Source organism: Varanus komodoensis, unplaced genomic scaffold (assembly GCF_004798865.1).
Source record: "Varanus komodoensis strain SLA01 unplaced genomic scaffold, ASM479886v1 scaffold63, whole genome shotgun sequence".
NCBI lineage: Eukaryota > Metazoa > Chordata > Lepidosauria > Squamata > Varanidae > Varanus > Varanus komodoensis.
Window position 1 is genome coordinate 3,468,761 of NW_025336259.1, and position 14,400 is coordinate 3,483,160.

Genomic DNA, 14,400 nt, shown 5'->3' on the forward strand with positions numbered 1-14,400 from the left:
TGGGAGGCTTTTTCCCTGTCTAACCGTGCATGACTGGCACCCCTCAGCTCTCCTTGCAAGCCTCTGCTGTAAGACGGACCAGTCTGGCACCAAGTGTGCGCTACCATGCTATGAACGCTTTCTTCAGTCAAGATGATGCTCAAGAGAGCTGCTCGACGTCCGCCTGACATCATGAGCGTGCATCACTCTTCCATCAGCTGGTCACTCTCAGACTTTTCCTTCCACGAAGCAGGAAACGTCACGCGTGTGACTCTCGGGTGCTGCTCAAGCGTCTGGAGGAAGGGCCCCAGTTTGAAGCACAGGCTCTGGCCGGCCCGGTCCTTTCTGAGTCGAAAGGAGCAGCTACGCAGCGGAGGGCTGGGAGCGAGCCGCCTGCGCCGTCCGTCCTCGGCAGATGGCTCAACTGCGGAGAACAAAGATTGCCGGCTCGCTGGCAAGGGGCTACAGTCAGGCAATTAATCATCCCGTCGGACTCCAGGAGGAGCCAAGAAGGCAGGCGGGATGGGGGCCTCCGTCACAGAAGGCAGTGCACTCTGCAGCCTCAGCGTTAACACGGGATGGTGGACGGGGAAGGCGTGTGTGCCGGGACACCCCATTCTTCATAATTCCAGGGCCATTTTTCATGTTGAAACGAACCCTTTCACAAGACGCCGTGCACAATGGCTACTTTAATCTTGCCTCTGCTGGCCATTGTGCTTCAGCCCCCTGGCACTGTGACAGGGGCCTGTGACAGGGTGAGAGCGTTGCGGCTTTTCTTTGTCGCAAACTCTTTAATGTGCTTGGGTGTATTTCTCCCCATTTCCACCTCCCGTCTTCCCCGTTTTTTCCAACAAAAAGAAGAGAATGGTCTATTTTTCAGGACATCTGGCTCAGCAGATGCAGTTCAGCTGCAGCAAAGGGCATGACACCATTCGAAATGCAGTTTTCAGCTTCCTCCAGCTTCCTGCAACAATCTCAGGGCCCAACCCACTGGGGAAAGCTCCTGCACGCCATTGAAATGAATGGGAACTCCATGCATCTCCTATTCATTTCAATGGAACCAGCACAGATGGAAATCCCTCTGAACTGTGTTCTCAGCTTGCTGTAGCTGAACCAGATATCCAGGGAGATTTAAAAAAAATCCAGGGGTTTGCAGCAATACCTTGGTAAAGGAATCCATTTTTAAAAGTTTTTTAGCTTTGAGAGGGACAAAGTGGCCTGTAATCCTATATATGTCATTCGTAGGGTCACCAACTTGATGGCATATAACAACAACAAAATCCTATACACAAAGTCACACTGAGCTCAATGGGAACAATTTTTGTCTAGATGTGACAAAATACAACTGCATTATAAGAGGAAACTTGATAGTTTATAAAATGATGCATGGAGAGAAGAAAGTAGGTAGACGGGCACAAGTTTCCCCCCTCTCTTCTATTACAGGGTCATCTCATGAAATCAAGTGGCTCAGATTCAGCCTAGAGAAGGAAAAGCATCTTGACATACTGTAGTCCTGGGTCTGTCATAGACCCATATAAAAAGGTGCGTGTGCAGAGAATCCTGCGGTTTGTATGTGCCTCAGATTCATGCAAAGCACATTTAACAAGAGAAGACATGCCTATTTTGGGACTCCCATATTCTAAGATGTGATATGTGCATGAACGGATGCCGACAGAGAGACATTTTATTTATTTATTTAAAACATTTCTATGCCGCCCCCATCGCAACAAAGCCTTGGGCCGCTCATTTTAGGTAGGAAAGTACAAGTCAAGTTGGATAGAACAATTACTATTGGTAATCACTCTTACTCCCAGTATGGCCATAGATACAGAACGAGTCATAAGGGGTCCCCCGGGCCATCTAGTCTGACCCCCAGTTCCAGCCAGCTCCACTCATGACATGCCCACCATGCGCATGTCCAGCCTATCCTTGAACATCCTCACCGATGGGGCCTCAGCCACCTCCCGTGGAAGCCCATTCCACACCCTCGGGGTCCTGACTGTCAGGAAGTGCTTCCTGGCATCCAAATGGAACCTTGGCTCCCTGAACTTTGCTTTGTTAGAGCGCGTCCTGCCTTCCTCTGCAGGGGAGAACAGGTCTCTACCCACCTCCATGTGACTCCCCCTCACATACCTGTATGTCGCCAACAGATCCCCTCTGAGTCTCCTCTTCTCCAGGCTGAAGAGACCCAGCTCCCTCAATCTCGCCTCATACGGCACCCCCTGCAAACCGGCCACCAACCTTGTGGCCCAACGCTGCACTGACTCTAACCTGGCTACATCCTTCCCGTAATGAGGGGCCCAGAACTGAGCACAATATTCCAGTTGCGGGCGCACCACAGTCGTCTAGAGTGGCAGTAATTCCTCTCTCGATCTAGAAGCCACACGTCTGGCTATGCAACCAAGGGTGCTGTTCGCTCTCTTGAGCACCGCATCACACGGCTGGCTCATGTTTAGCCCTCAGTCGACCAGCACCCCAAGAGCCCTTTCACAAGGGCCGCTCTTCGACCATTCGTCCCGTGACCTGTACTTAAGACACCCATTCCTGTACCAGAAATGCGAGGCGTGAGCTTACCTGCACTGAACGCCACATGCTGGGGCCCCCAACATTCTCGGCACACCTGGCATTTGAGCGAGTGCTGTATTTCTGTTCTCACACTGTGGCTGCTATGAGGGTGTTGCCCATCAATGGAATGGCTGTCATGGTGGGTATGGAGAACCACAAAACGCTCATTTCCCAGAAGGTGAATGGCGAGGCAAAAGGAAACGTAACTGCCTAAGAAACCAGCCACAGAGCACCGGGTGGGGACTGAGCTTCAAAACACAAGGCCATTGTCTGAACCCACCTGGAAGACAGCCTTTCATCTGTCAGCTTGCCAGCCAGTTAAATTGAATTAAAAATATTCTCTCAGAGGGCAGGGGTGCTGGTGGGCTCCAAGAAGGGTGTTCATGGGCACACCGGATGGAAGGAGAAACAATGCCTAAGGGACAGCACATATTTTTGATAAATGTGACTAAATTTCTGAACTTTGTTGGTGTTACGGGGCACTCAGACTCGCCTTTGCATCCTTGCATAAAATACAGCACTTCATTGAGAAATGCACCGAAACAGAGTGAGTCCGAAGGGGCCTCCTGGGCCATCTAGTCTGACCCCAGCTCCACTCATGTATTCCCCAGCATGTGGCTGTCCAATCTTTCCTTGAAAACCGTCACTCATGGGGCCTCCACCACCTCCCCTGGAAGCCCATTTCATATCCCAGGGGTTCTCGCCATCAGGAAGTACTTCCCGACATCCAACCTGGAGCCTGGTTCCTTGAGCTTTGCCCCACTGGAACGTGTCCTTCCATCCACTGCAGGGAAGAACAGGTCACGGCCCTCCTTCACATGGCACCCCCTCACATACGTGTATGTCGCTAAAAGATCCTCTCAGTGTCTCCTCCAGGCTGAGAAGACCCAGCTCCCTCAGTCTCTCCTCATCTGCCATCCCTCCCAAACGGGCTACCATTCTTGCGACCCTGCGCTGAACCAATTCTAACCTAGAACTAATTCTAACCTCTCTCTCTCCCCCATAATGTGGAGCCCAGAACTGGATGCAGGACTCCAGCTGCAGGCGCACCAGAGTTGTGTACAGAGGTATCAACATGTCCCTAGATCTGGAAGCCACGCTTCCGATCATACATGCAAAGGTGGCGCTTGTCTTCTTAACCACCACATCACATTGCTGGCTCATGTTCAGCCTGCTGCTGACATGCATCACACATTTTGATGTGGCACGTTTTGGTCCCACGCGCAGCCATCTGTTTGTCCGCCAAAGCCTTTCTGATGGCTGCAAAGCATGGCCTGCACTTCCTCCCAGCGGCTGTCCAGCAGATTCAGCATCTGCAGTCATTACTGATGAGCCTGGAGTGACGATCGGAGAGCGAGCGACGCTCTTTGGCATATTCTGGCATGGAGCTAGAGACTGGTGGCCGATCAGCAAGACACAGGTCTAATTTTCCGCACACTTCAGTCCTCTGGCTCATCACAAGTGTCCATTTTTGTTGACATCGTCCACTCTCTTGCCTGATATTTTAAAGCATTTTCAGTAGGTTTTTATGATTGACCACCCTCCAATTTGGGCTAGGTGGGTTGCAGACGGTGCCACCAGTGGTGTCTGGTACCAATGTTAATGCGCTGCGAGATAAAGGACTTCCTTTTATCCACCATTCTGCTTCATTGGATAATCCCAAGTTCTATCATTATGTGAGAAGGTGAAATATAGAAGCAGAGTGAGTCAGAAGGGGCCTCCCGGGCCATCTAGTCTGACCCCTGGCTCCAGCCGGCTCCGCTCACGACATGCCCACCATGTGCACGTCCAGCCTATCCTTGAACACCCTCACCGATGGGGCCTCAGCCACCTCCCATGGAAGCCCATTCCATGCCCTCGGGGTCCTAACTGTCAGGAAGTGCTTCCTGGCATCTAAATGGAAGCACTTCTCTCTCCTCGTTCTCTACTCCATGCATAACTTTACACACTTTTGTTATGTTCCTTCTTACTCACCCTTTCCCCTAAAGCTAAAAAGTACCTCAAACTGTAGCCTTTTCTCATAAGGAAATTGCTCAAGCTACGCAATCATTTGTATTGTCATTTTCTGTACTGTTTCCAGCTGCACAACAGCCTTCTTGGGGTGCAATGACCAAAAACGTGCACAACAGCTCAGGTGTGCCTTTATACACATCTCTACTTCAATCGCAACAATGCTGGAAATCATTTTTGATTCCTCTGTGATGGTCTCTGGAAGTATATCCATCTTTTTCACATCTGCCACACCCTGAATTCACATTTGCAATGAACTATCCAACACAACTCCAAGGCCCCTTCCCTGGTCAGTTACTACCAACTTAGACCTGATCCATAGAAACAGAGAGAGTCAGAAGGGGTCTCCTGGGTCATCTAGTCTGACCCCCGGCTCCAACTGGTTCCACTCATGACATGCCTACCATGCAATGTGAAGTCAGGATATTCTGCCCCACTGTGGATTATTTTACTCTTCGTTCAATAACATTTGCCACTGTATTGCACAGGCAACAAAAAGGTTTATTATTCCTTTCTTCCTGCCTCCCCTACATAACTGGGCTTCATCAGCGAAAAGAGGCATCTCAGAACTTGTGTCTGACTGCAGGCCATTTATGAACAAGTTCATATGCTCCAATCCCGGGGAAGAACTACAGGAGGTCCTGACGGAGACGCCTGGAGTACCCCTGCCGGCTGAAGTCAACAGTACTGGGGTGGATGCACAAACCATCTGTGAAGATTTACAGTGACTTCTTGTGGGTCTGTGAGTACCGCAACGTCTTTCTTGTTGATCCCAACTGGTTACAGGATGGTTCATTTGTGGCCATCTGCGCAACCCCAGCAAAGAAACGCGACGTGCTAATGCACAGCAGCTGTGGTGTGTATGGTAAATATCAGCAACAGCTTCTGCGCTGGCTGCCAGGCACGGTCCTCTTCCATTACCACAAAAACATAAAAGCCTGCGTCTAACCCAGCCCCACAGTGATGCAATTCTGTGCAGGCTGGAAAGGTCCTACCCTTCCCAGGACTCCCTCAACACCACACGCCGAGTTGTGCCCAGGACTTTAACCATTCTGAATCCGTGATGCTGACGATGGACGTTGGCTTCGCCGAAATACTTCTGTGATGCCCAGCAAGCCCCCGTTTGCCCCACGCCTTCCACGTCACGGTTCAGGAGTCCTCCTTGTGCTGGGGGTCACACACGCAACTCAACCGCTGCAGATCCCCTCCTGAAGAGGGGATCGGCTGGCTTTCAAAGCTTGAGAAGTGCTCCCCAATTCCCACCTAGATTTTCTGGGAGCAAGTTTCCAGTTTGGTCTGGAACACCTGAGCACAATCCTAAGAAAGCTCTCTTGCACAACTCCTGTGGAAGTGAATGTGAGAGGGACAAGGGCACAGGAGACGCTTGGGCAACTCCCGCTCGGTTCAGGAAAGTCGAACAGGAAAGTGCTGGTTGAGATTAGTCTTTTAAAAATGCGGACAAATAGAGGAGCACCAACCAGTCAAAGTTGGCTGTCTCCTGAGCTGACCTTTTATAAACACGGATTGCCAAAAAGCTGAGTGCATCAAGCTGCGTTGTGTCAACTCAGACCCTTGGTCCATCTAGCCTAGTTCTGTTGACACTGGTTGGCAGCAGCTCTCTGGGGATTTAGGTAGTTCTTCCATCTCCACCGGGAGAGGCTGGGGACTGAACCTTGGATCTTCCCATGTAAAGCAGGGCCTGGACCTCTGAACTACCAGGGTGTAGTTGGGTAGGTGACTAATCATAAAAAAGCATATTGTAATCATGGTGGGAAAAGCACAGAGTTTGCAAAACAAAGAATAAATACCAGTCTAAAAAAGAGATAGTGCTTGAAAAAGAGAGGAAATCCATGTGATATTGGAGGGATTTAGAACGAGGGATAAGAATCCCAGTTTTCTGATAAAACATTTTTCACATTTTTCTATCCCTCTCCTTAGCAGAATATAAATTATTGTCCAAGCATACAAGAAACAGAACCAGAGAGGTGGGGGGAGCTCTAAACTGCTCAGCAGTTCCTAGGAAAATTCCGGCTTTATTTTTTTGCCCGCTCTTTTCATTTGGGCAGTCATCCAATTAAATCATTTTGGGTTTCTATTTATTTTAGAATCATTATTTTCCTTTATAGCTGCAAGAGACTCGCAAAGTAGTTCACCAACAGACATCGATATAAAATTGCAGGAAATTCTCACCAGAACCACAACTGAGATCCACAAAATCAGTAACATAATTATCTAAAAATAGCAAACACCCTGTTAGTCAGGAAACGTCTGCCTACAAAGCCATGTCTTGGGGATGAGACTGAACGTCGTTAAGCAGCGGGATCCTTCAAGAGCAAGTTCCGGAGGCCTGTTCTTGCTTCCTCATAAAAGGACCTCCCCAAATATCTTCCAGCGCAGCAACGAGAGAATGCTCATGTATGTCGCACACAAATACAAGTGTTCAATCACCCGCGATTTAATCGATTCCTTTTTAAAATGAAAGACCTCTTCCCATTCCTCCATTCGAAGTCTGCCATAGCCTCCTGAAGAGTGTGTATTTCTAACCTGTTGCTTTATTTATTTGAGTAACTGCCTGCCTTTTTCTTTCTCAAAGCACTCAAAGCGGCTTATATCATTCTCCTCCTCCTTTTTCCAATCTTATCCCCACAACAACAACCCTGTACATGGCTGGCTCCCAGTCGCCCAGCTGGCTCCTTGGTCACGCAGGGACTAGAACCCAGATCGCCCAGATCCCAGACCGGTGCTCTTAACCACTCTGCCACCTGGCTCTCCAAGCTAGTAAAAATTGCAAAGGTAGTGCCTGATGGAAGTGGAAAATTAATATTTCAGTGGGAGGGAAGGAAAGGGCAAATTACAGCCTTATGTGCTAACTACATGCACTAAGAGCACGATCCTACACATGTGTAATCAGAAGTAAGTTCAGCTGTGCATACTCCCAGGAACTCCCAGGTACAGGATTGCAGCCTAATGCAGGGAAGAGAGTGGAAGAAATTTCTTAAAAATGAGGAGCATCCTATACCAAGTGGTTGCGTACATGGCAACCGTCAATCTTCTAGAAGGCTTACTGTATACTCTGTAGTACAAAACAGAGCTGATGGACTGAAGCAATGTCAGTGCATAGTAACGGCTTCCATATTGCAATTGAGATGTTTTAATACTAGTGAGATGGGAGAGCAGATGTGCAATCGAGCCTGTATCTCTAACTTGGTGTAGACAAAACATTTCCCAGTCTCTTAACATTTCCTGTCTCTTAACCATGGTTATGTATATCCTTGGTTCACTCCTCTGTAGTTCAACACAGAGGCTGACTGTGCTGGGTTTCACTTTAGCAAGTCTCCAGTTTGGAGCCTACAGAATGAGTAATGTTTTCTACTATTAAATGCCTCAACATTGTGAGCCGCCCCAAGGCTTCGGCGAATGGGGCGGCATAGAAATGTTTTAATAAATAAATAAATAATAAATAAAAACTTGTGGTGCTTGCTTTGAGTTTTGAATTCATATACTTTTGCTCAGTAAAGTGGTCAGAGTGTTGCAGGGAATCATTGAAACTTGAGCTTGCCAAAGTTCTCCAAATTCCGTAACGAAACCTGTTCTGATTCAGATTACAGACATTTATTTTGCACGTATGCAAATACATGCAAGGTTTGGTGCAAATTTTTCTGAATGTTTGCATCATTTGTATGTGTCGTTCAAGTGTATCTATTTTATTCTCTGGGATAAAGCATATTTTTGTCAGAATTTGCAAGGTATGTATTTTTCAAGTGCATGCTACTAAACACATTTTTCCATGTTGGTGAATCACACTGGAAGCTTGGATATGTAAGGACTCTGACCCAGGTAGCCTCTGGGCTCATGTTTGGTCTAAAAGGAACACACCAAATACATATGATTAAAAATGAACTAAAACAAATTTCTCACCCCTTTCCAGGTAACTGTTTATATTGTGCTGTAGGTTTTTTTTAAACACAATACACAATGAAAACAGTAATAGCACATTAAAAATAGACAGCCAAGCAGGCTTAAATTGGTTAAGCTTAATTTTGGGTTCGCTTGGACCAAACTAACTGGACTATCAGTAAACCCTGAAGAAGATAAACAAGGGTTATTTCAGTGGAATCACATCCTTTTCAGTTATTTCTGTGCTCACATGGTATCTAGGAATTGTGCAAGGGGAAGGGAACAGAGTCAAGTGGTGGAACTAAGGAGACCTGAGTTCTAATTGCCATTCTCTCTCTGTGTATCTCTCAGGGTTGTTGGGAGAATAAAGGGGACGTGAGCCCTGAGCTCGCCGGAACAAGGGTGGGATAGAAGCCAGACAGACAAAATGCAGAACATTTTACATGAACAATTAATTGTGCTTCTCTTTTAAAAATATGTACTTTACAAACTTGATATTTAATTTTGTTTAAAAATTTTTTCCTAAAGAAAAAGAGCATGTGTTTATGGTTGCTCAACTCTGCAATTATTTAACCTTTCGGAAGATTAAATATTCAGAAATGTATACGTGGCTATTCAATGAAGAGTGCTCCTGCTTTTGTGGTCATCAGGGGTCTTAGCTCAGTAGTTCTGCACCTGCTTTGCATCCAGAAGATCCATCATTTCAGGAAAGCCCTTCTCTGTCCAAGACTTGGGTTATTATGGGGTTGGTCAACCCATGAACAACCCCAAATTCCTGCTTGGATGTCATGGTAGGAGCCCTCAAATTCTGTATCTGAGGATTGTTAAAGCAAACAGGAATTGACTTGCTTGCTTTGCTTCAGCTCAGTGCGTATCCCTCCAGTTTGTGGGTTAAATAACCCAGGATTTGCCACCAGACACCATCATTACATCTGAACAGATGTAAGGCAGAATTTGGAGATTCATCTATTCCTATGAAAGAAGCCAAAGCTGGCAAGTCGATTGCCAAACTTAAAAACAGTTTGACAAGAAAGCAGTGACAGTGAAGGAGGACACAGAGAAGATTCAGGATTTCAGAAATCCTGACATATATTTGTGCAAATGACCACAAGGGGCATCTCAGAAAAATCAGCTTCATCATCTGCCAACTTTGTTTCTAAATAGTCATCTGGAAGCAGAATGCTAATTTGGGACTGTACAGAGAATTAAACTTAGGGATTTGGTGCAACAAACAGACAGACAAACCCCATTTCTGATATTTTCAGCTATAAATCATGTGGAATTTGATGCATGGTTCACTGCACTGACGATGCGGAAAACGGACTTCAAAAGAAAAGCACTCATGATTTCTGTCTCAAAAAGCTAGGCCACCAGAGAGATGTTGTAGAACTGCATGTTCTGAAGAACTCAGAGCTGCTGCTGAAAAAGCGGTCTTGTATCAAGTGACCTCCGTAACACCCAGAACAACTTAACACATCTTCTATTGTCTATGGTGCATGGATCCGGAAATGGCTACGCTCCATGTTTTCGTATTACAGCACTGGGTGCTATTCTTGGGGTGGGAAATCACACATCCCAGCCTTGACACAGGGCTTCCATTTTCAGTGGCAGTGTTGTGTTTTTACAGTGTGTTCTTCCTACCAATAGTGGGTTGATTTGTTGACACAATCTGCCTGCCACTGTTGCCGCAGGAGCTGTTCAAGGAAGAGCTGACATTTAAAAGCATTTGTGTCCATCCACAATAGCAACACAGGTTCCACCCCACTTGCCCCTAAAGCAGAGGTAAGAAATATACCTAAAAAACATGGACATGAATGCAAATTGAGGAGAAATGCTATGACATTCCCAGTTCAGCCAAAGACAGAACTGACAGTGATACAAGGCATGCCTTTTTGAATGCTATTTGATCTTAAAGCGAGGCTGAATTCAAGGCCCAGACACGGCAAAGCATCCTTACGGAAAACTTTGCAGCTTCTCCTGCAGCTTCATAGATGTTGATGCCTGCAAATTGCTCTGCATGGCTTAGAAGGGGAAAAATGGTTTAATGGGTGAATGCAGAAGACCTTCCAATAAGAACACCTCTTGTATAAGCTCATGCTTTGGGATGCTTTCAGAGGCACCAGATAAATTTTTTTTGTCTCGCCACTGGACAAAAAGTGTTAGAAATCCAGCAGCAATGTTAAAGGGCGCTTTTGAAAATATGCTGTCTTCTGCAATATGAGCCACAGCAATGGACTCCAACTCTCCGTAGCGGGACAAGAGCGATCCCGGGAAAAGGACCAACGGGACAACGTGCAAATACCTTCCTCGCAGCTCTCGCCCTTGTAACCGGGGTTGCAGATGCAGGTTCCCATGATGCAGGTGCCGTGGCTGCTGCAAGAGACATCGATGCACTGGCTGGTCGGAACGTCGCACTCGGCCCCTTTCCATCCACTGTGGCACAAGCACCGGCCCTTCATGTACTGCCCGTTGCCGCTGCACAGCACCGGGCAGGAGGCTAAGGAACGACAAAGGAGGGAAGTCGGACATCTTCGCATGCAAGAGGCTAGCATTCTGCAACGAGGCATTTTGTAAAAGATTAAGCGCACGGCTCCCAGTGTTGCTAGGAAAATAATGCCCACGGGCTACCCCGGTAGATCTCACACCCTCTTTTCAAAAACTGCGCCCATTTATCACCCCAGTGAGCTGGCATCCTACCCTCCATGCAGTGGGTGGAGAGACTTGTGAATTGATGGAGATTTTCAGTGCTGCGCTGGGGGAACACCAGTTGGCTGGGAGCCACAGACTGCCCCTTCTGGGGCTTATCCTCAGCCCAAAGGGCACCCAGCTCAGTGCCCCCTCAAACCTGGAGCTGGCCTTGTCCAAAGTACTCTGAATCCTGTGGGTTTTGACAAATTATTTTGGTTTCTTGTTTCACTGTTGAGCAAGTAATGTCGGTTGTTCAAGTTCCCCAGTTAACACAGGACACGATCCTGTGCTCGGTACCCAGAGACGGTTGAACCCTGTCTGGGAGAATCAAGCTGGACCGCAGAGGGTTTTCTGCACCTGTGCTGTAGGGTGGACATTTCGGCCCTTGAGAAAGTGTGGGGCAGTAAAAGCAAGGGAAGGACTGTTGCTCTGTAGCAGCTTTGCTTTGCAGGAGACGCCACGTCCGACCCACAGCTGGGCAGGGCGTGATCCCCGGTCTGAAACGGCAGAGAGCTCCACCATGGGCAAAAGCAAGGTATTGTCCAAAGCTGGGCAGACCCAGACTCAGGATAGCAAAACTGATTGAGGCCTACTGAGACCACTTTTGTGGGTGAAAGATTCCATTGGCTCCATCGCTGGGCCGTGCTGACCGGGTATTACATAGCAACAACACCTCTTTCTTTTCTAGAAAGTCTTTGCAAGGTGCCAATTGGGAATGTTAAAATGGTATGCTTGGGTGTTTTTACTCATTTTGTACTGTATGGTTTCATGCCTGAATGTTTATGTAAAGTCTTGAGCTCTTCTTCAGGAGAGAGGCGGGCTGTGGCTGAAGCGAAGACAGAGGGAAGAGACAGGGAGAGCAAGAGACTCTTTGACCAACAGCCTGTTCAAGGGACATTTGGAGCACCTCAGGTAAGACAGTGTCAGGGCCAAAGGTCACCTGAATTAGTGCCGGGGCCCTCCCTTCTACGTAGCCCTGCGACAACCTCTGCACAAAGCTAAGGTAACCTCGGAGGCTCATGCAAGGCGAGACGTGGCTCAGAGACCCCCTTATGGATGGCTGAGGACGAAAGGTCAGCCTCAGCCCCACCAAGCTATTGACAGAGGCGTCGCTGGAGAGGCGATCAAGCCCAGCCCTCGCTAAGCCCCTCGGCTGAATCGCTTGCCCTTCTCGGTGGGCCCTTCTTCCCAGTCTTTGCTCACGTGCAGCAAACAACAGGAAGGCGGGGGAGCCGCATGGGGAGGGCTATGCCTGCAAAGGCACAACGGCTAGTAAACTGTCAGGCCCACGCGACCAACAGCTTTTCACTGCCGCCTTCCCCAATCTGGTGCTGAAGGCATGGCTCGAGTTGCGATCCGAGACTGTACCAGGCTGGGTGGTGGCGGGGGGGGGCGGCGGCGGCGGGGTGTCTGTTGAACTACACCATATTCTGTTTACTGGAAAACAACTGCTGTACTCGGAGAAACTACTCCTGTTTTGTTAGTTGATCAAAATAACGCGTCTAATAAGAATTGCTCACTGTGAAAAAAAGGTAGTTATTACTAATGGAAAAAAGTTGGAGTATTTACTGATCACGCTTCTGCACGCCACGGCAGCATGCATATTTTCGGTGGTACCCTGTTTGCAAACTAGTTCTTTTTAAGTCCTTTAAGTCAATAATATCAATACAATTAAATATTGTTAATATTATTGTAGTGGCAGTGACTGCAGTAATAGTGTCATTCACATTTCTACACTTCTGAATAGCCAAAGCTATTTTTCTTTTTCATTTTGGTTTTGCACCTTTGCGGAGAATGCCTTTTGAGTTAGGACTAGTGCTGGTGTTTGAGGTTCTGGACACCAGTGACTGCTCAGAAGGAGCGAAGTGAATGCACCATGGAAGCAGTTTAAGGCCTGGGGCATTTAGATGTGGTCCCATGCCCTGCAGAAAAACATAGTGCAAGAATATGAGATGGTGCAGAACTCCTCAAGGAGTAAAACCGAGAGTTCTTCCCTGAGGGCTACGCTTGCGCCTGAAGACTCATTTCCGATTGGCCAACTGGAGTTGTGGGCTGGAGGGAGCAAGGGTCACCAGAAAAGCGACTCCAGAGGGACCTGGCCAGGGTGCCTCTGCAGAAACCTGGTCAGAGAGGGACACTGGCCCTGGGCGCAACCTTGCAGCATCCTCTCTTTTCTGGACACCTTGCCAGGATAAATCTGGAGCTGCCGAGAATTTTTACATGGACAGTGCGGCAGCAGGGCTGCTGACCTTTTCTTGGAAACTCCTTTCTTAGGGCTGGGATGAGCCCTATTGGAATCCGTCCCTGCAGGCCCTGCTGGGCTTCTTGCTGCACTGAACCCCATCATCCACAGTGAGCTGAGCTGAGAGGAAATCTGCAAATGCTTGTGGGCCACTCTCCACCCAAAGAGGGTGAAACGGACCAGAACCAGGGATCTGAGCCCAGGGAATCCGACAGACCCCTAGCCCTGCATCCGCCGAAGTGGCCCCCCCAAGCCCACGCCCCGGGACTGCTCTGTCACTGCCCTAGAACAGCAACGGGAACAAAAGAGATGGCTCCAATCCTACCTCGGCCACAATCCGGACCCAGGAAGCCCAGGAAGCAGCGGCAGTTGCCGGAAACACAGTCACCATTTCCATAGCAGTTCCTGGGGCAACTGTCCACCGACTCTGTGATAGGAAGAAACAGAGAAAAGGAGTTGTTGCTGCTAGTCTGAAGTCATGCCCAACCCATCGCGATCCCGTGGACAACATTCCTGCAGGCCTTCCTGTCCTCCACCATCCCCGGAGTCCACCTAAGCTCACGCCGACTGCTTCAGTGACTCCATCCCACAGAGTCTACCCGAGTTCACACCCACCTCCCCAGTGACCCCATCCAGCCACCTCAACCTCTGCCGTCCCCTCCTTCTTTTGCCCTCAATCCTTCCCAGCATCAGGCTCTTCTCCAGGGAGTCCTTCCTTCTCATTAGGTGGCCAAAGCATTTGAGTTTCATCTTCAGTAAAGGCAAAGTCAAAGGAGGAAAAATGATGCAGAGCTCAGTCAGTCATACAGGTGGCCGGATTTGCCTCCAAGTTCCCATTAGGGTAGGGAGACGGGCGTGGGGATGCATTCACACGGCCAGGGAGACCTCGCCTGTGCGAGCTGCAGCCACTCCAGCAGGGCTCCTGCTCTGCTCAGAAACATCATTTATTTGCTTTTACTGCATTTGCATTTATTCATACAGTCATGTGCTTGCCGCCATTGCCTGACCTTTTCCTTACC

At 48.5% G+C, this 14,400-nt stretch overlaps 1 protein-coding gene across 1 annotated transcript in view; it reads right to left on the reverse strand.

Annotated features, from left to right (window-relative positions):
* The window catches only part of TENM4 (teneurin transmembrane protein 4), a 472,851-nt gene that overhangs the window by 124,466 nt on the left and 333,985 nt on the right, over positions 1–14,400 (reverse strand). The window contains exons 11-12 of the mRNA XM_044450236.1: positions 13,707–13,808; positions 10,754–10,948 (exon numbers count right to left, since the gene is read on the reverse strand). Coding sequence (XP_044306171.1) covers positions 10,754–10,948; positions 13,707–13,808 — 297 coding nt within the window. The remainder of the gene's footprint in view (positions 1–10,753; positions 10,949–13,706; positions 13,809–14,400) is intronic.